This window comes from Pseudophryne corroboree, chromosome 2 (assembly GCF_028390025.1).
Source record: "Pseudophryne corroboree isolate aPseCor3 chromosome 2, aPseCor3.hap2, whole genome shotgun sequence".
Lineage (NCBI taxonomy): Eukaryota > Metazoa > Chordata > Amphibia > Anura > Myobatrachidae > Pseudophryne > Pseudophryne corroboree.
Window position 1 is genome coordinate 28,484,896 of NC_086445.1, and position 19,864 is coordinate 28,504,759.

Below are 19,864 nucleotides of genomic sequence, written 5' to 3' on the forward strand. Positions count from 1 at the left end.
TCCATGCCGCTTTCCCCCAGCGCCCTGCACCCTGGAGTCCGACGGGGAGCTGCCTCTCCCTCCCGTTCGCAGCGCACTGGCGGGGCGGGCGCCGAAGCATGTCCCCTCCGCCAGAGATTACATTATTTTAAATGTTGCTCAGGGCGCTCCCCCCCAGCGCCCTGCAGGCCCGATGGAGTGCGGGAGCCGGGAGCGCAGCGCTACCGCTGCCTCTCCCTTCCGTTCGTGGCGCACTGGCGGGCGGGCACCGAGGTATGTCCCCCCGCCAGTAATAATACCGATCTTATTATATGCTGCCCAGGGCGCTCCCCCCCAGCGCCCTGCAGGTGATGGAAAGCGCGGGAGCCGGGAGCGCAGCGCTACCGCTGTCTGTCCCCCCTGCGACATGCTGGCGGGGTGAACATACGCTGTGCCCAGGCACCGTAATATGTCCCCCGTCAGCATCATAGACTGTTAGCAACATGCCCCCCAGGGCGCTCCCCCCCCAGCGCCCTGCACCCTGCCAGAGACGTTGGTGTGTGGGAGCATGGAGCGCAGCCCTACCGCTGTGCTTACCTTCGTTACTGAAGTCTTCTGCCGTCACTGAAGTCTTCTTTTCTTCCAATACTCACCCGACTTCTTTCTTCTGGCTTCTGTGAGGGGGGTGACGGCGCTGCTCCGGGAACGAGCAGCTAGGCGCACCAAGTGATCGAACCCTATGGAGCTAATGGTGTCCAGTAGCCGAGAAGCAGGGGAGGGAGAGGAGAAGCAGAGCCTTTAAACTAAGAAGAAGTGGGTCCTGCTTCTCTCCCCTCACTCCCACGCTGCAGGGAGCCTGTAGCCAGCAGGTCTCCCTGAAAATAAAAAACCTAACAAAAGTCTTTCAGAGAAACTCAGTAGAGCTCCCCTAGTGTGTGTCCAGTCACTACTGGGCACAAAGTCTAACTGAGGTCTGGAGGAATGGGCATAGAGGGAGGAGCCAGTTCACACCCAGTTTAAGTCTTTATAGTGTGCCCAGGTTCCTGCGGATCCGTCTATACCCCATGGTCCTTTTGGAGTCCCCAGCATCCTCTAGGACGTAGGAGAAATTATTATTATTATCCTTTATATGGTGTCACAAGGGTTCTGCAGCGCCCAATTACAGAGTACATAAATAATCAAACAGGGAAAACAGCAACTTACAGTAGATGACAATATAGGACAAGTACAGGGTAAATAAACATAGTTACATCAGCAGATGACACTGGAATAAGTATCAGGTGGCAGAAGACTGCTGGATGTGGTACAGTTGAAGATTATTAAAGTAAGAAAGGATAAGCACATGAGGGAAGAGGGCCCTGCTCGTGAGAGCTAAAGGGCCCTACTCACTGGCCGACCCGCCGCCGAGCTGCCCGACGGCGGATACGGCCGACGAGCGACCCGGCGGCAGGGGGGCAGTGACGGGGGGAGTGAAGTTTCTTCACTCCCCCCGTCACCCGGCTCCATTGAAGTGCAGGCAAATATGGACGAGATCGTCCATATTGGCCTGCATGTACAGCCGACGGGAGACCAGCGATGAACGAGCGCGGGGCCGCGCATCGTTCATCGCTGGAGCCTCCACACTGAAAGATATGAACGAGTTCTCGTTCATTTATGAACGAGATCGTTCATATCTTTCCGAAAATCGGCATGTGTGTAGGGCCCTTTACATTCTAAGGGGAGGGGTAGACAGACAGGGGTGACACAGATGGGGTACATAGAGAGCGTGGAGCAGAGGGTTAGGAGGAGATTTGGCTGGGTTTGGGTCTTGAGAGCCTGTTTGAAGTTCTGTAGAGAGGTGGAGAGTCTGAGGGGGAGAGGTAGAGAATTACACAGACATGCAGCATAACACCCCCCCCCCCCAACAGAGACATATTATACCCCCCCCCCCCATGTAGATGTACTGATGATACCGCCTCAACTCACAGCCCAGCCCACCACCCGGCTACCGTATATATAATACACACAGCGCGTCACGTACATCACGTGCCCTTGTACTGACGCTGATCCCTCCCTGCGGGCGGCTACCGTATATATTATATTAATACCCACAGAGCATCACGTGACCCGTAATTTGAGCCCGCGCCCCTCTCTCAGCGCGGGGAGGTGAGGAAGGACACGCGCCAGGGGGCGTCGTAGACGTGGGACACGCCCCCTCGCATGACGCCCCTGCTGTTACCTCCGCCGACGTCACGCGCGACCTCTCGCCATCGGAGCACGACTAATGACGTCACGCGTGGCTGGGCGGATATCCGGCGGTTGGATCCTAACCGGGGGATGTGATTCCCACTCGGCATGTCCCGGAGAGCTGCCACCCAGGTACCGGGTCACACCGTGCGCCCTCTTCTCACACACGTGACCCGCCGTTACGCCCTGTGACGCCCCATTCTGCACCCTGTTACACACGTGACCGCCATTACACCCTGCGACGTCACCTGACGCCCCATTTTACACACGTGACCTGATGGGCTACCCTGTGACACCCCATCACACCCTGTAACATCACCTGACAGCCCATTCTACACCCTATTACACATGTGATTTGCCAGAATACACTGTGACACCCCATTACACCCTGTAACATTACCTGACACCCCATTCTACACCCTATTACACATGATCTGCCAGAATACACTGTGACATCACCTGACACCCCATTCTACACCCTATTACACATATGTTCTGCCAGAATACACTGTGGCACCCCATTACACCCTGTAACATCACCTGACACCCCATTCTACACCCTGTTACACATATGATCTGCCAGGCTACCCTGTGACACCCCATTACACCCTGTAACATCACCTGACAGCCCATTCTACACCCTATTACACATGTGATTTGCCAGAATACACTGACACCCCATTACACCCTGTAACATTACCTGACACCCCATTCTACACCCTATTACACATGATCTGCCAGAATACACTGACATCACCTGACACCCCATTCTACACCCTATTACACATATGTTCTGCCAGAATACACTATGGCACCCCATTACACCCTGTAACATCACCTGACACCCCATTCTACACCCTGTTACACATATGATCTGCCAGGCTACCCTGTGACACCCCATTACACCCTGTAATATCACCTGACACCCCATTCTACACCCTATTACACATATGATCTGCCAGGCTACCCTGTGACACCCCATTACACCCTGTAACATCACCTGACACCCCATTCTACACCCTATTACACATATGATCTGCCAGGCTACCCTGTGACACCCCATTACACCCTGTAACATCACCTGCCACCCCATTCTACACCCTGTTACACATATGATCTGCCAGGCTACCCTGTGACACCCCATTACACCCTGTAACATCACCTGACACCCCATTCTACACCCTATTACACATATGGTATGCCAGAATACACCGTGACACCCCATTACACCCTGTAATATCACCTGACACCCCATTCTACACCCTATTACACATATGATCTGCCAGAATAGACTGTGACACCCCATTACATACTGTAACATCACCTGACACCCCATTCTACACCCTATTACACATATGGTCTGCCAGAATACACTGTGACACCCCATTACACCCTGTAATATCACTTGACACCCCATTCTACACCCTGTTACACATATGATCTGCCAGAATACACTGTGAAACCCCATTACACCCTGTAACATCACCTGACACCCCATTCTACACCCTATTACACATATGATCTGCCAGAATACACTGTGACACCACATTACACCCTGTAACATCACATCACACCCCATTCTACACCCTATTATACATATAGTCTACCAGGCTACCCTGTGACACCTTTATTACACCCTGTAACATCACCTGACACCCCATTCTACACCCTATTACACATATGATCTGCCAGAATACACTGTGACACCCCATACACCCTGTAACATCACCTGACACCCAATTCTACACCCTATTACACATATAGTCTACCAGGCTACCCTGTGACACCTTTATTACACTCTGTAACATCACCTGACACCCCATTCTACACCCTATTACACATATGATCTGCCAGGATAGCGTTTGACACCCCATTACACCTTGAATCATCACATCACACCCCATTACACATATGGTTATTACACCCTTTGACATCACGTGACTCTATTACACATATGGTCTGCCAGGATAGCATGTGACACTCCATTACACCCTGTGACGTCACCTGACGCCCCATTCAACACACATGACCTGATAGGCTACACTGTGACACCCCATCACACCCTGTAACATCACCTGACACCCCATTCTACACCCTATTACACATATGGTCTGCCAGGCTACCCTGTGACACCCCATTACACCCTGTAACATCACATCACACCCCATTCTACACCATATTACACATATGATCTGCCAGAATACACTGTGACACCCAGTTACACCCTGTAACATCACATCACACCCCATTCTACACCCTATCACACATATTTTCTGCCAAGCTACCCTGTGACACCCCATTACACCCTGTGACATCACGCCCCATTCTACACTCTATTACACATGTGATCTGCAAGAATACACTGACACCCCATTACACCCTGTAACATCACATCACACCCCATTCTACACTCTATTACACATATGATCCGCCAGGATACCCAGTGTTACCCCATTACACCGGGTAACATCACCTCATGCCCCATTCTACACCCTACTACACACATATGATCTGGGATGATACACTGTGACACCCCATTACACCTTGTAACATCACAACACACCATAATCTACACCCTATTACACATATGATTTGCCAGGATAGCATGTGACACCCCATTACACCCTGTAACATCACCTGACACCCCATTCTACACCGTACTACACATATGATCTGATAGGATACACTGTGACATCCCATTACACCCTGTAACATCACCTGACACCCCATTCTACACCCTATTACACATATGGGTGGTCATTCCGAGTTGTTCGTTCGTTATTTTTTTGTCGAAACGGAGCGAATAGTCGCTAATGCGCATGCGCAATGTCCGCAGTCCGACTGCGCCAAGTAAATTTGCTATGCAGTTAGGTATTTTACTTACGGCATTACGAGGTTTTTTCTTCGTTCTGGTGATCGTAATGTGATTGACAGGAAGTGGGTGTTTCTGGGCGGAAACTGGCCGTTTTATGGGAGTGTGTGAAAAAACGCTACCGTTTCTGGGAAAAACGCGGGAGTGGCTGGAGAAACGGAGGAGTGTCTGGGCGAACGCTGGGTGTGTTTGTGACGTCAAACCAGGAACGAAACTGACTGAACTGATCGCAGATGCCGAGTAAGTCTGGAGCTACTCAGAAACTGCTAAGAAGTGTCTATTCGCAATTCTGCTAATCTTTCGGTCGCAATTTTAATATGCTAAGATTCACTCCCAGTAGGCGGCAGCTTAGCGTGTGCAAAGCTGCTAAAAGCAGCTTGCGAGCGAACAACTCGGAATGACCCCCATGGTCTGCCAGGATACACTGTGACACCCCATTACACCCTGTAACATCACCTGACACCCCATTCTACACCCTATTACACATATGGTCTTCCAGGATACACTGTGACACCCCATTACACCCTGTAACATCACATAGGGGACAGATGTCATCTGCCAGGTGCTGTGTCTTAAAGGATACGAGCGGCAGGAGGTGTATCTAACATTACATTACATATATTGTACAGGGCCCTATAGGAGACCAGCGGCAAGAGGTGTGTCTAGCATCACATTGCACATATTGTATAGGGCCCTATAGGTGACTGGCGGCAGGGGGTGTGTCTGACATCAAATTACACATATTGTATAGGGCCCTATAAGAGACTAACGGCAAGAGGTGTGTCTAGCATCACATTACATATATTGTATAGGGCCCTATAAGAGACTGGCGGCAGGAGGTGTGTCTAGCATCACATTACATGTATTGTATAGGGCCGTATAGGGAGACTGGCAGCAGGAGGTGTGTCTAGCATCACATTATACACTGATACATCTGACAGGTGCTGTGTATAGGGCCCTGTGGGAGACTCGTGGCGGGAGGTGTGTCTAGCATCACATTACATGTATAGGGCTCTATAGGAGACAAGCAGCAGGTGGTGTGTCTGGGATCACATTACCCACGGATACATCGGATAGGTGCTGTATATTGGGCCCTATAGGAGATTGGTGGCAGGTGGTATTTATAGGATCGCATTACACACTGATGCATCTGACAGGTGCTGTGTATAGGGCCCTATAGGAGACTGATGACAGGTGCTGTGTATAGGGCCCTATAGGAGACTGATGACAGGTGCTGTATATAGGGCCCTATAGGAGACTGGCGGCAGGTGGTGTGTCTGGGATCACAGTGATACATCTGACAGGTGCTGTGTATAGGGCCCTATAGGAGACTGATGACAGGTGCTGTGTATAGGGCCCTATAGGAGACTGATGACAGGTGCTGTATATAGGGCCCTATAGGAGACTGGCGGCAGGTGGTGTGTCTGGGATCACAGTGATACATCTGACAGGTGCTGTGTATAGGGCCCTATAGGAGACTGGCGGCAGGTGGTGTGTCTGGGATCACAGTGATACATCTGACAGGTGCTGTGTATAGGGCCCTATAGGAGACTGGCGGCAGGTGGTGTGTCTGGGATCACAGTGATACATCTGACAGGTGCTGTGTATAGGGCCCTATAGGAGACTGGCGGCAGGTGCTGTGTCTGGGATCACATTACTGATACATGACAGGTGCTGTGTATAGGGGACTGGCGAGCATCTCTGAGGTCACATACAGGACAGTGATGACTGGACAGGTTCTATGTCTGGTGAGCTATGGGAGATAGGGGTCACCGTGTATAGATTTCTGTAGGGAGCTGTGAGGGGCAGTGGGTATAGGTTCCTGTACAAACTCGGTCCTCAGGACCCCACACAGTGCATGTTTTGCAGGTCTCCTCACAGAATCACAAGTGAAATAATTAGCTCCACCTGCAGACCTTTTATAATGTGTCAGTGAGTAATGAGTACACCTGTGCACCTGCTGGGTTACCTGCAAAACATGCACTGTGTGGGGTCCTGAGGACCGAGTGTGCAGACCTATGCTGTAGGAGGTAGGTGACATTAGAGAAGTGCTGCGTATATAGTCAGGGTATCAGGACTCCATATCGACACCAAGAAGGTCGACACACCTTACCTCGACATCTGAAATAGGTCGACATGAAAAAAGGTTGACATGAGTTTTTCACTTTTCTCTGACGTCCTAGTGGATGCTGGGGACTCCGTAAGGACCATGGGGAATAGACGGCTCCGCAGGAGACTGGGCACATCTAAAGAAAGATTTAGGACTATCTGGTGTGCACTGGCTCCTCCCCCTATGACCCTCCTCCAAGCCTCAGTTAGATTTCTGTGCCCGGCCGAGCTGGATGCACACTAGGGGCTCTCCTGAGCTCCTAGAAAGAAAGCCCGCCAAAAAAGGGGCGGAGCCATCTCCCTCAGCACACTGGCGCCATTTTCCCTCACAGCTCCGCTGGAAGGATCGCTCCCTGGCTCTCCCCTGCAGTCCTGCACTACAGAAAGGGTAAAAAAGAGAGGGGGGGCACTAAATTTAGGCGCAGTATATATATAATACAAGCAGCTATAAGGGAAAACACTCTGTATAGTGATATCCCTCTGTTATATAGCGCTCTGGTGTGTGCTGGCATACTCTCCCTCTGTCTCCCCAAAGGGCTTTGTGGGGTCCTGTCCTCTGTCAGAGCATTCCCTGTGTGTGTGCTGTGTGTCGGTACGGCTGTGTCGACATGTATGATGAGGAAAATGATGTGGAGGCAGAGCAAATGCCTGTAAATGTGTTGTCACCCCCTGAGGGGTCGACACCTGTGTGGATGGACTTATGGAAGGAATTACGTGACATTGTCAGCTCCTTACATAAAAGGTTTGACGACATAGGACAGCCGGCTACTCAGCTTGTGACTGTTCCAGCGTCTCAAATGTCATCAGGGGCTTTAAAACGCCCGCTACCTCAGATGGCAGACACAGATGTCGACACGGATACCGACTCCAGTGTCGACGACGATGAGACTAGTGTACCCTCCAATAGGTCCACCCGTTACATGATTGAGGCAATGAAAAATGTATTACACATTTCTGATAGTACCCCAGGTACCACAAAAAAGGGTATTATGTTCGGTGAGAAAAAACTACCAGTAGTTTCTCTGACGTCCTAGTGGATGCTGGGAACTCCGTAAGGACCATGGGGAATAGCGGCTCCGCAGGAGACTGGGCACAAAAGTAAAGCTTTAGGACTACCTGGTGTGCACTGGCTCCTCCCCCTATGACCCTCCTCCAAGCCTCAGTTAGATTTTTGTGCCCGACCGAGAAGGGTGCACACTAGGGGCTCTCCTGAGCTCTTAGTGAAAGTTTAGTTTTAGGTTTTTTATTTTCAGTGAGACCTGCTGGCAACAGGCTCACTGCATCGAGGGACTAAGGGGAGAAGAAGCGAACTCACCTGCGTGCAGAGTGGATTGGGCTTCTTAGGCTACTGGACACCATTAGCTCCAGAGGGACCGAACACAGGCCCAGCCTCGGAGTCCGGTCCCAGAGCCGCGCCGCCGGCCCCCTTACAGAGCCAGAAGCAAGAAGAGGTCCGGAAAATCGGCGGCAGAAGACATCCTGTCTTCACCAAGGTAGCGCACAGCACTGCAGCTGTGCGCCATTGCTCCTCAGCACACTTCACACTCCGGTCACTGAGGGTGCAGGGCGCTAGGGGGGGGGGGCGCCCTGAGCAGCAATAGAAACACCTTGGCTGGCGAAAATACATCACATATAGCCCCCAGGGCTATATGGATGAATTTTAACCCCTGCCAGATTCCACATAAAAGCGGGAGAAAAGGCCACCGAGAAGGGGGCGGAGCCTATCTCCTCAGCACACAGGCGCCATTTTCCCTCACAGCTCCGCTGAAGGGACGTCTCCCTGACTCTCCCCTGCAGTCCTGCACTACAGAAACAGGGTAAAAAAGAGAGGGGGGCACTAATTGGCGTAATAATTACAAATAGCAGCTATAAGGGGGAAAAACACTTATTTAAGGTTATCCCTGTATATATATAGCGCTCTGGTGTGTGCTGGCATACTCTCCCTCTGTCTCCCCAAAGGGCTAGTGGGGTCCTGTCCTCTGTCAGAGCATTCCCTGTGTGTGTGCTGTGTGTCGGTACGTTGTGTCGACATGTATGAGGAGGAAAATGATGTGGAGGCGGGGCAATTGCCTGTAATGGAGATGTCACCCCCTAGGGAGTCGACACCTGAGTGGATGATCTTATGGAAGGAATTACGTGACAGTGTCAGCTCTTTGCAAAAAACAGTTGACGACATAAGACAGCCGGCTACTCAGCTTGTGCCTGTCCAGGCGTCTCAAAAGCCATCAGGGGCTCTAAAACGCCCGTTACCTCAGATGGTAGATACAGACGTCGACACGGATACTGACTCCAGTGTCGACGGGGAAGAGACAAACGTGACTTCCAGTAGGGCCACACGTTACATGATTGAGGCAATGAAAAATGTTTTACATATTTCTGATAATACTAATACCACTAAAAGGGTATTATGTTCGGTGAGAAAAAACTACCTGTAGTTTTTCCTGAATCTGAGGAATTAAATGAGGTGTGTGATGATGCGTGGGTCTCCCCCGATAAAAAACTGATAATTCCTAAAAAATTATTGGCATTATATCCTTTCCCGCCAGAGATTAGGGTGTGTTGGGAAACACCCCCTAGGGGGGATAAAGCGCTCACACGCTTGTCAAAACAAGGGCTCTACCCTCTCCTGAGATGGCCGCCCTTAAGGATCCTGCTGATAGAAAGCAGGAGAATATCCTAAAATGTATTTACACACATACTGGTGTTATACTGCGACCGGCAATCGCCTCAGCCTGGATGTGCAGTGCTGGTTTGGCTTGGTCGGATTCCCTGACTGAAAATATTGATACCCTAGACAGGGACAGTATATTACTGACTATAGAGCATTTAAAAGATGCATTTCTATATATGCGTGATGCACAGCGGGATATTTGCCGACTGGCATCAAGATTAAGTGCGCTGTCCATTTCTGCCAGAAGAGGGTTATGGACGCGACAGTGGTCAGGTGATGCGGATTCCAAACGGCATATGGAAGTATTGCCTTATAAAGGGGAGGAGTTATTTGGGGTAGGTCTGTCAGATCTGGTGGCCACGGCAACAGCTGGGAAATCCACATTTTTACCCCAGGTCGCCTCTCAACATAAGAAGACGCCGTATTATCAGACGCAGTCCTTTCGTCCCCATAAGGGCAAGCGAGCGAAAGGCTCCTCATTTCTGCCCCGGGCAGAGGAAGGGGAAAAAGGCTGCAACAGACAGCCAATCCCCAAGAACAGAAGCCCTCTCCCGCTTCTGCCAAGTCCTCAGCATGACGCTGGGGCTTTACAAGCGGACTTAGGCACGGTGGGGACACGTCTCAAGAATTTCAGCGCGCAGTGGGCTCACTCGCAGGTAGACCCCTGGGTCCTTCAGGTGGTATCTCAGGGGTACAAATTGGAATTCGAGACACGTCCCCCTCGCCGGTTCCTAAAGTCTGCTTTACCGACGTCTCCCTCCGACAGGGAGGCGGTATTGGAGGCCATTCACAAGCTGTATTCTCAGCAGGTGATAATCAAGGTACCCCTCCTGCAACAGGGCAAGGGGTATTATTCAACGCTGTTTGTGGTACCGAAGCCGGACGGCTCGGTGAGACCTATTTTAAATCTGAAATCTTTGAACACTTACATACAAAGGTTCAAGTTCAAGATGGAGTCACTCAGAGCAGTGATCGCGAACCTGGAAGAAGGGGACTATATGGTGTCTCTGGACATCAAGGATGCTTACCTCCATGTCCCAATTTACCCTTCTCACCAAGGGTACCTCAGGTTTGTGGTACAGAACTGTCACTATCAGTTTCAGACGCTGCCGTTTGGATTGTCCACGGCACCCCGGGTCTTTACCAAGGTAATGGCCGAAATGATGATACTTCTTCGAAGAGAAGGCGTCTTAATTATCCCTTACTTGGACGATCTCCTGATAAGGGCAAGATCCAAGGAACGGTTAGTAGTCGGAGTAGCACTATCTCAAGTAGTGTTACGACAGCACGGGTGGATTCTAAATATCCCAAAATCACAGCTGATTCCGACGACACGTCTGCTGTTCCTAGGGATGATTCTGGACACAGTCCAGAAAAAGGTGTTTCTTCCGGAAGAAAAAGCCAGGGAGTTATCCGAGTTAGTCAGAAACCTCCTGAAACCAGACCGGGTCTCAGTGCATCAATGCACAAGGGTCCTGGGAAAAATGGTGGCTTCCTACGAAGCGATTCCATTCGGCAGATTCCATGCAAGAACATTTCAGTGGGATCTGCTGGACAAATGGTCTGGATCGCATCTTCACATGCATCAGCGGATAACCCTGTCCCCAAGGACAAGAGTGTCTCTCCTGTGGTGGTTGCAGAGTGCTCATCTTCTAGAGGGCCGCAGATTCGGCATTCAGGACTGGATCCTGGTGACCACGGATGCCAGCCTGAGAGGCTGGGGAGCAGTCACACAGGGAAGAAATTTCCAGGGCTTGTGGTCAAGCCTGGAAACGTCACTTCACATAAATATCCTGGAACTAAGGGCCATTTACAATGCTCTAAGCCAAGCAAGACCTCTGCTTCAGGGTCAGCCGGTGTTGATCCAGTCGGACAACATCACGGCAGTCGCCCACGTAAACAGACAGGGCGGCACGAGAAGCAGGAGGGCAATGGCAGAAGCTGCAAGGATTCTTCGCTGGGCGGAAAATCATGTGATAGCACTGTCAGCAGTGTTCATTCCGGGAGTGGACAACTGGGAAGCAGGCTTCCTCAGCAGACACGACCTCTACCCGGGAGAGTGGGGACTTCATCCAGAAGTCTTCCACATGATTGTAAACCGTTGGGAAAAACCAAAGGTGGACATGATGGCGTCCCGTCTCAACAAAAAACTAGACCGGTATTGCGCCAGGTCAAGAGACCCTCAGGCAATAGCGGTGGACGCTCTGGTAACACCGTGGGTGTACCAGTCAGTGTATGTGTTCCCTCCTCTGCCTCTCATACCCAAGGTACTGAGAATTATAAGACGGAGAGGAGTAAGAACTATACTCGTGGCTCCGGATTGGCCAAGAAGGACTTGGTACCCGGAACTTCAAGAGATGCTCACAGAGGACCCGTGGCCTCTACCTCTAAGAAGGGACCTGCTCCAGCAGGGACCCTGTCTGTTCCAAGACTTACCGCGGCTGCGTTTGACGGCATGGCGGTTGAACGCCGGATCCTGAAGGAAAAAGGCATTCCGGATGAAGTTATCCCTACCCTGATCAAGGCCAGGAAGGAAGTAACCGCACAACATTATCATCGTATTTGGCGTAAATATGTTGCGTGGTGCGAGGCCAGTAAGGCCCCTACAGAGGAATTTCAACTGGGTCGTTTCCTGCATTTCCTGCAAACAGGACTGTCTATGGGCCTAAAATTAGGGTCCATTTAAGGTTCAAATTTCGGCCCTGTCGATTTTCTTCCAAAAAGAGCTGGCTTCAGTTCCTGAAGTTCAGACGTTTGTCAAAGGGGTACTGCATATACAGCCTCCTTTTGTGCCTCCGGTGGCACCTTGGGATCTCAATGTGGTTTTGGGGTTCCTAAAGTCACATTGGTTCGAACCCCTTATCACTGTGGACTTAAAATATCTCACATGGAAAGTGGTAATGCTGTTAGCCCTGGCTTCAGCCAGGCGCGTGTCAGAATTGGCGGCTTTGTCCTATAAAAGCCCTTACCTAATATTTCATACGGATAGGGCAGAATTGAGGACTCGTCCTCAATTTCTCCCTAAGGTGGTTTCAGCGTTTCACCTGAACCAGCCTATTGTGGTACCTGCGGCTACTGGGGACTTGGAGGACTCCAAGTTGCTGGACGTAGTCAGGGCCCTGAAAATATGTTTCCAGGACGGCTGGAGTCAGAAAATCTGACTCGCTGTTTATCCTGTATGCACCCAACAAGCTGGGTGCTCCTGCTTCTAAGCAGACTATTGCTCGTTGGATTTGTAGTACAATTCAGCTTGCACATTCTGTGGCAGGCCTGCCACAGCCAAAATCTGTAAAAGCCCATTCCACAAGGAAGGTGGGCTCATCTTGGGCGGCTGCCCGAGGGGTCTCGGCTTTACAACTTTGCCGAGCAGCTACTTGGTCAGGGGCAAACACGTTTGCTAAATTCTACAAATTTGATACCCTGGCTGAGGAGGACCTGGAGTTCTCTCATTTGGTGCTGCAGAGTCATCTGCACTCTCCCGCCCGTTTGGGAGCTTTGGTATAATCCCCATGGTCCTTACGGAGTTCCCAGCATCCACTAGGACGTCAGAGAAAATAAGAATTTACTTACCGATAATTCTATTTCTCGTAGTCCGTAGTGGATGCTGGGCGCCCATCCCAAGTGCGGATTGTCTGCAATACTTGTACATAGTTATTGTTACAAAAATCGGGTTATTGTTGTTGTGAGCCATCTTTTCAGAGGCTCCTCTGTTATCATGCTGTTAACTGGGTTCAGATCACAGGTTGTACGGTGTGATTGGTGTGGCTGGTATGAGTCTTACCCGGGATTCAAGATCCTTCCTTATTGTGTACGCTCGTCCGGGCACAGTATCCTAACTGAGGCTTGGAGGAGGGTCATAGGGGGAGGAGCCAGTGCACACCAGGTAGTCCTAAAGCTTTACTTTTGTGCCCAGTCTCCTGCGGAGCCGCTATTCCCCATGGTCCTTACGGAGTTCCCAGCATCCACTACGGACTACGAGAAATAGAATTATCGGTAAGTAAATTCTTATTTTTTCCTGCATCTGAGGAATTAAATGAGGTGTGTGAGGAAGCCTGGACTTCCCCCGATAAGAAATTTATAATTTCTAAACGGTTATTGGCAGCGTACCCTCTCCCGCCAGAGGATAGGTCACGTTGGGAAACATCCCCTAGGGTAGATAAAGCGCTTACACGTTTATCAAAACAGGTGGCACTACCGTCTCAGGATACGACCGCCCTAAAGGATCCTGCTGATAGAAAGCAGGAGGCTACCCTAAAAGCTATATATACACACACGGGCATTATATTGCGACCAGCGATTGCATCAGCATGGATGTGCAGTGCTGCTGCTGCGTGGTCAGATTCCCTGTCGGATAATATTGATACCCTGGATAGGGACAATATTTTGCTGACAGTAGAGCATATAAAAGACGCTGTCTTATACATGCGTGATGCACAGAGGGATATTTGCCTGCTGGCATCAAAAATAAGCGCAGTGTCCATTGCCGCCAGAAGGGGGTTATGGACTCGGCAGTGGTCAGGTGATGCCGATTCAAAAAGGCACATGGAAGTTTTGCCTTATAGGGGGGTGGAACTGTTTGGGGATGGTCTTTCAGACCTCGTTTCCACAGCTACGGCTGGGAAATCGACATTTTTGCCACAGGCTACCCCACAGCAAAAGAAAGCACCGTATTATCAAGTACAGTCCTTTCGGCCCCATAAACACAAGAGGGCTCGAGGCGCATCCTTTCTGCCGAGAGGCAAAGGTAGAGGGAAAAAGCTGCAGCATACAGCCAGTTCCCAAGAGCAAAAGTCCTCCCCTGCGTCCGGTAAGTCCACAGCATGACGCTGGGGCTTCACAGGCGGACCCGGGTACGGTGGGGGCCCGTCTCAGAAATTTCAGCACACAGTGGGCTCTCTCACAGGTGGATCCCTGGATCCTTCAAGTAGTATCTCAGGGGTACAGGCTGGAATTCGAGACGTCCCCCCCCCCCCCCCCCCACCCTGCCGTTTTCTAAAATCTGCCTTACCAGCAACTCCCTCTGCCAGGGAGGCAGTGTTGGTGGCTATCCAAAAGCTGTATTCACAGCAAGTGATTGTCAAGGTACCCCTCCTTCAGCAAGGAAAGGGTTACTATTCCACAATGTTTGTGGTACCGAAACCGGACGGTTCGGTGAGACCCATCTTAAATTTAAAATCCTTGAACACGTATATCAGAAAGTTCAAGTTCAAGATGGAATCGCTCAGGGCGGTTATTGCGAGCCTGGACGAGGGGGATTACATGGTCTCTCTGGACATCAAGGATGCCTACCTGCATGTCCCCATTTACCCTCCTCACCAGGAGTACCTCAGATTTGTGGTACAGGACTGTCACTATCAGTTCCAGACGCTGCCGTTTGGGTTATCCACGGCACCGAGGGTCTTTACCAAGGTAATGGCCGAAATGATGATACTCCTTCGCAAGAAGGGGGTTTTAATTATCCCGTACTTGGACGATCTCCTGATAAAGGCGAGGTCCAAGGAACAGTTGGTAGTGGGGGTAGCACTTTCTCGGGAAGTGCTACAACAGCACGGCTGGATTCTCAATATTCCACAGTCACAGCTGGTCCCGACGACACGTCTTCTGTTCCTGGGAATGATTCTGGACACAGACCAGAAAAAAGTGTTTCTTCCAGTGGAAAAAGCAGAGGAGTTGTCATCTCTAGTCAGAGACCTCCTAAAACCGGGACAGGTGTCGGTACATCAATGCACATGAGTCCTGGGAAAAATGGTAGCTTCGTACGAAGCAATTCCATTCGGAAGGTTCCACGCAAGGACTTTCCAGTGGGACCTGTTGGACAAATGGTCCGGGTCCCATCTCCAGATGCAACAGTGGATAACCCTGTCGGCAAGGACCAGGGTGTCGCTGCTGTGGTGGCTGCAGAGGGCTCATCTACTAGAGGGCCGCAGATTCGGAATACAGGACTGGGTCCTGGTGACCACGGATGCCAGCCTTCGGGGCTGGGGTGCAGTCACAGAGGGAAGAAATTTCCAAGGACTGTGGTCAAATCAGGAGATTTCGCTTCACATAAATATTCTGGAGCTAAGGGCCATTTACAATGCCCTAAGCCAAGCAAGGCCCCTGCTTCAGAACCAACCGGTACTGATCCAATCAGACAACATCACGGCGGCCGCCCATGTAAACAGACAGGGCGGCACAAGAAGCAGGAGGGCAATGGCAGAAGCCACAAGGATTCTCCGATGGGCGGAAAATCATGTGTTAGCACTGACAGCAGTGTTCATTCCTGGAGTAGACAACTGGGAAGCAGACTTCCTCAGCAGGCACGACCTCCACCCGGGAGAATGGGGACTTCATCCAGAAGTCTTCCAAATGCTGGTAAACCGTTGGGAAAGACCACAGGTGGACATGATGGCGTCCCGCCTCAACAAAAAGCTAAAAAGATATTGCGCCAGGTCAAGGGACCCTCAGGCGATCGCTGTGGACGCTCTAGTAACACCGTGGGTGTACCAGTCGGTTTATGTGTTTCCTCCTCTGCCTCTCATTCCCAAGGTACTGAGAATAATACGAAGGCGAGGAGTAAAAACTATACTCGTGGTTCCGGACTGGCCAAGAAGAGCTTGGTACCCGGGAACTTCAAGAGATGCTTTCAGAGGACCCTTGGCCTCTGCCGCTCAGACAAGACCTGCTGCAGCAGGGGCCCTGTCTGTTCCAAGACTTACCGCGGCTACGTTTGACGGCACGGCGGTTGAACACCGGATCCTGAAGGAAAAGGGCATTCCGGAGGAAGTCATCCCTACCCTGATCAAAGCCAGGAAGGATGTCACCGCAAAACATTATCACCGCATTTGGCGGAAATATGTTGCTTGGTGTGAGGCCAGGAAGGCCCCAACGGAGGAATTTCAACTGGGTCGATTCCTGCATTTCCTGCAAGCAGGGGTGACGTTGGGCCTCAAATTGGGGTCCATTAAGGTCCAGATTTCGGCCCTGTCGATTTTCTTCCAGAAAGAACTGGCTTCACTGCCTGAAGTTCAGACTTTTGTCAAAGGAGTTCTGCATATTCAGCCTCCTTTTGTGCCCCCAGTGGCACCTTGGGATCTCAATGTGGTTTTGGAGTTCCTGAAATCACATTGGTTTGAACCACTTAAGACTGTGGATTTGAAATATCTCACGTGGAAAGGGGTCATGCTGTTGGCCCTGGCTTCGGCCAGGCGTGTGTCAGAATTGGCGGCTTTGTCATATAAAAGCCCTTATCTGATTTTCCATATGGATAGGGCAGAGTTGAGGACTCGTCCTCAGTTTCTCCCGAAGGTGGTATCAGCGTTTCACTTGAACCAGCCTATTGTGGTGCCTGCGGCTACTAGGAACTTGGAGGATTCCAAGTTACTGGACGTAGTCAGGGCCCTGAAAATTTATGTTTCCAGGACGGCTGGAGTCAGGAAAACTGACTCGCTGTTTATCCTGTATGCACCCAACAAACTGGGTGCTCCTGCTTCTAAGCAGACTATCGCGCGCTGGATTTGTAGCACTATTCAGCTGGCGCGTTCTGCGGTGGGACTACCGCAGCCTAAATCTGTAAAAGCCCATTCCACAAGGAAGGTGGGCTCATCTTGGGCGGCTGCCCGAGGGGTCTCGGCTTTACAACTTTGCCGAGCTGCTACTTGGTCAGGGGCAAACACGTTTGCAAAATTCTACAAATTTGATACCCTGGCTGAGGAGGACCTGGAGTTCTCTCATTCGGTGTTGCAGAGTCATCCGCACTCTCCCGCCCGTTTGGGAGCTTTGGTATAATCCCCATGGTCCTTATGGAATCCCCAGCATCCACTAGGACGTCGGAGAAAATAAGATTTTACTCACCGGTAATTCTATTTCTCGTAGTCCGTAGTGGATGCTGGGCGCCCGTCCCAAGTGCGGATTGTCTGCAATACTTGTAAATAGTTATTGTTACACAAATCGGGTTGTTATTGCGAGCCATCTGTTCAGAGGCTCCGTTGTTATCATACTGTTAACCGGGGTTCCTATCACGAGTTATACGGTGTGATTGGTGTGGCTGGTATGAGTCTTACCCGGGATTCAAAATCCTTCCTTATTGTGTCAGCTCTTCCGGGCACAGTTCCTAACTGAGGCTTGGAGGAGGGTCATAGGGGGAGGAGCCAGTGCACACCAGATAGTCCTAAATCTTTCTTTAGATGTGCCCAGTCTCCTGCGGAGCCGTCTATTCCCCATGGTCCTTACGGAGTCCCCAGCATCCACTACGGACTACGAGAAATAGAATTACCGGTGAGTAAATTCTTATTTTTTTTCATCTTTTGAACTTTTTGATACTTTACGATCCACGTGGACTACAATTGGGAATAGTAATCTGTGGCGAGCGCAGAGGTAGCGGAGCGAGGCACCTTGGCCGAAGCATGGCGAGCTAAGCGAGCGCAGCAAGGTTACCCTGTGCACAAATTGGGGTTCCCGATGACATTACGGAGAAAACAACACCAAAAAAACTCGTCAACCTTATTCCACGTCGATCTTTTGTCCATGTTGACCTATTTCAGGTGTCAACTGAAGGTGTGTCGACCTAAATGGTGTTGACCCGGAGTCCCAGAGCCATGGTCAGACAGTGGTTCGGTAACGTGATAGTCTGTATGTATAGGCGGCTGTGTAAGATTGTGGTGACGTCAGAGTAAGGGGCCCATACACTACGGTGTCGGACCCCCATGTCGTCTACGCTTTCCCGTGAACCGGGCGGCAGGATCGCTTACGATACATCGTATGTGGTCCTTTTGCATACGATGTATCGTATGCAATCCCAGCCATGCCTGCGGGATCCGACATATCAGAAGTGCAGCAATAACGACCTAGGGGCTCCGGTCCGATGCTCACGGGACCGCGCATCAGATCGGATGTAACATCCGATTTGCCACTTTTCATCCGATTTATCGGCCCGAAACGTCAAAATCAGATGAAATCGGGCATTATCGTTCTAGCGTATGGGGCCCTTAATGTTTCATAAACAGAAATCTTGTTGCTGGCATTTAGATTGTGAGCTCTCCGTCAGAGAGACAGTACGGATAATATCCTCTCACTGTACTGGATCTTCCTGTGCTGCGCACTTGCTCCCCACTGAATTGTTGTTGTCTCTTGTCACTGGTGTTTATAGGGAAATGGTGATCCGAGACTGGAGAGAGTTCCTGATCCGATGAGTCAGAGGCGACTGGTAGAGGACGCGGCGGGGGGGAGCAGAGACGCGGACGACAAAAGCGCCATAAAGCTGTGTCATGTCACGGTGGGTCATGTCTTACATAGGATTCCGACGTGCTTAGGACACTAAGCACATGGTATATGGCTACAAAGCAAATAAGATGTAACATTCGGGGAATAGTGCGGGGATCGCAGCATCTTAGTGGCGCCAGGCGTCTCTTGCCACATGGCGGAAATAGGATACGTGTTCTAGGACACACCTGTGTGAGGACGCTCGATTCCGAGCCCTCCAAAGCATCTAGCAGAGAGACGCAGAGCTCAGTAATATAGCAGGCGTATAAGGGGCTTAAAGTCGGACCTGTCGGGTCTTTGTTCTCTAACTCCACTCTCGCTTCTCCCCAGCACCCGCAGCCCCTCTCGGACTCTGAGAATGAGGAGCCGTCCACCAGGAGGACCCTTCACAGATCGGCTTTTGTCTCGAAGAACAACACAAACTGCATCACATGGTAAAGTGGCCATATCTCATGTCCTCTGTTGCCGGGTATTGCCTGGTCATCTCTCATGTCCTCTGTGGCCGGGTATCGCCTGGTCATATCTCATGTCCTCTGTTGCCGGGTATCGCCTGGTCATATCTCATGTCCTCTGTTGCCGGGTATCGCCTGGTCATCTCTCATGTCCTCTATTGCCAGGTATCGCCTGGCCATACCTCATGTCCTCTGTTGCCGGGTATCGCCTGGTCATACCTCATGTCCTCTGTTGCCGGGTATCGCCTAGCCATACCTCATGTCCTCTGTGGCCGGGTATCGCCTGGTCATACCTCATGTCCTCTGTTGCCGGGTATCGCCTGGTCATCTCTCATG

The 19,864-nt window shown here is 51.0% G+C and overlaps 1 protein-coding gene across 2 annotated transcripts in view; it reads left to right on the top strand.

Annotated features, from left to right (window-relative positions):
* Window positions 1-2,096: 2,096 nt before the first annotated feature.
* RNF169 (ring finger protein 169) overlaps window positions 2,097-19,864 on the top strand; it is a 32,737-nt gene continuing 14,969 nt past the window's right edge. Inside the window, exons 1-3 of one of the 2 annotated variants that reach the window (XM_063950932.1) lie at window positions 2,099-2,316; window positions 18,964-19,089; window positions 19,407-19,510. In XM_063950932.1, coding sequence (XP_063807002.1) covers window positions 2,293-2,316; window positions 18,964-19,089; window positions 19,407-19,510 — 254 coding nt within the window. In that variant the 5' untranslated portion in view covers window positions 2,099-2,292. Of the gene's footprint in view, window positions 2,317-18,963; window positions 19,090-19,406; window positions 19,511-19,864 lie in introns of both variants that reach the window. The other variant, XM_063950933.1, reaches the window with a different exon arrangement.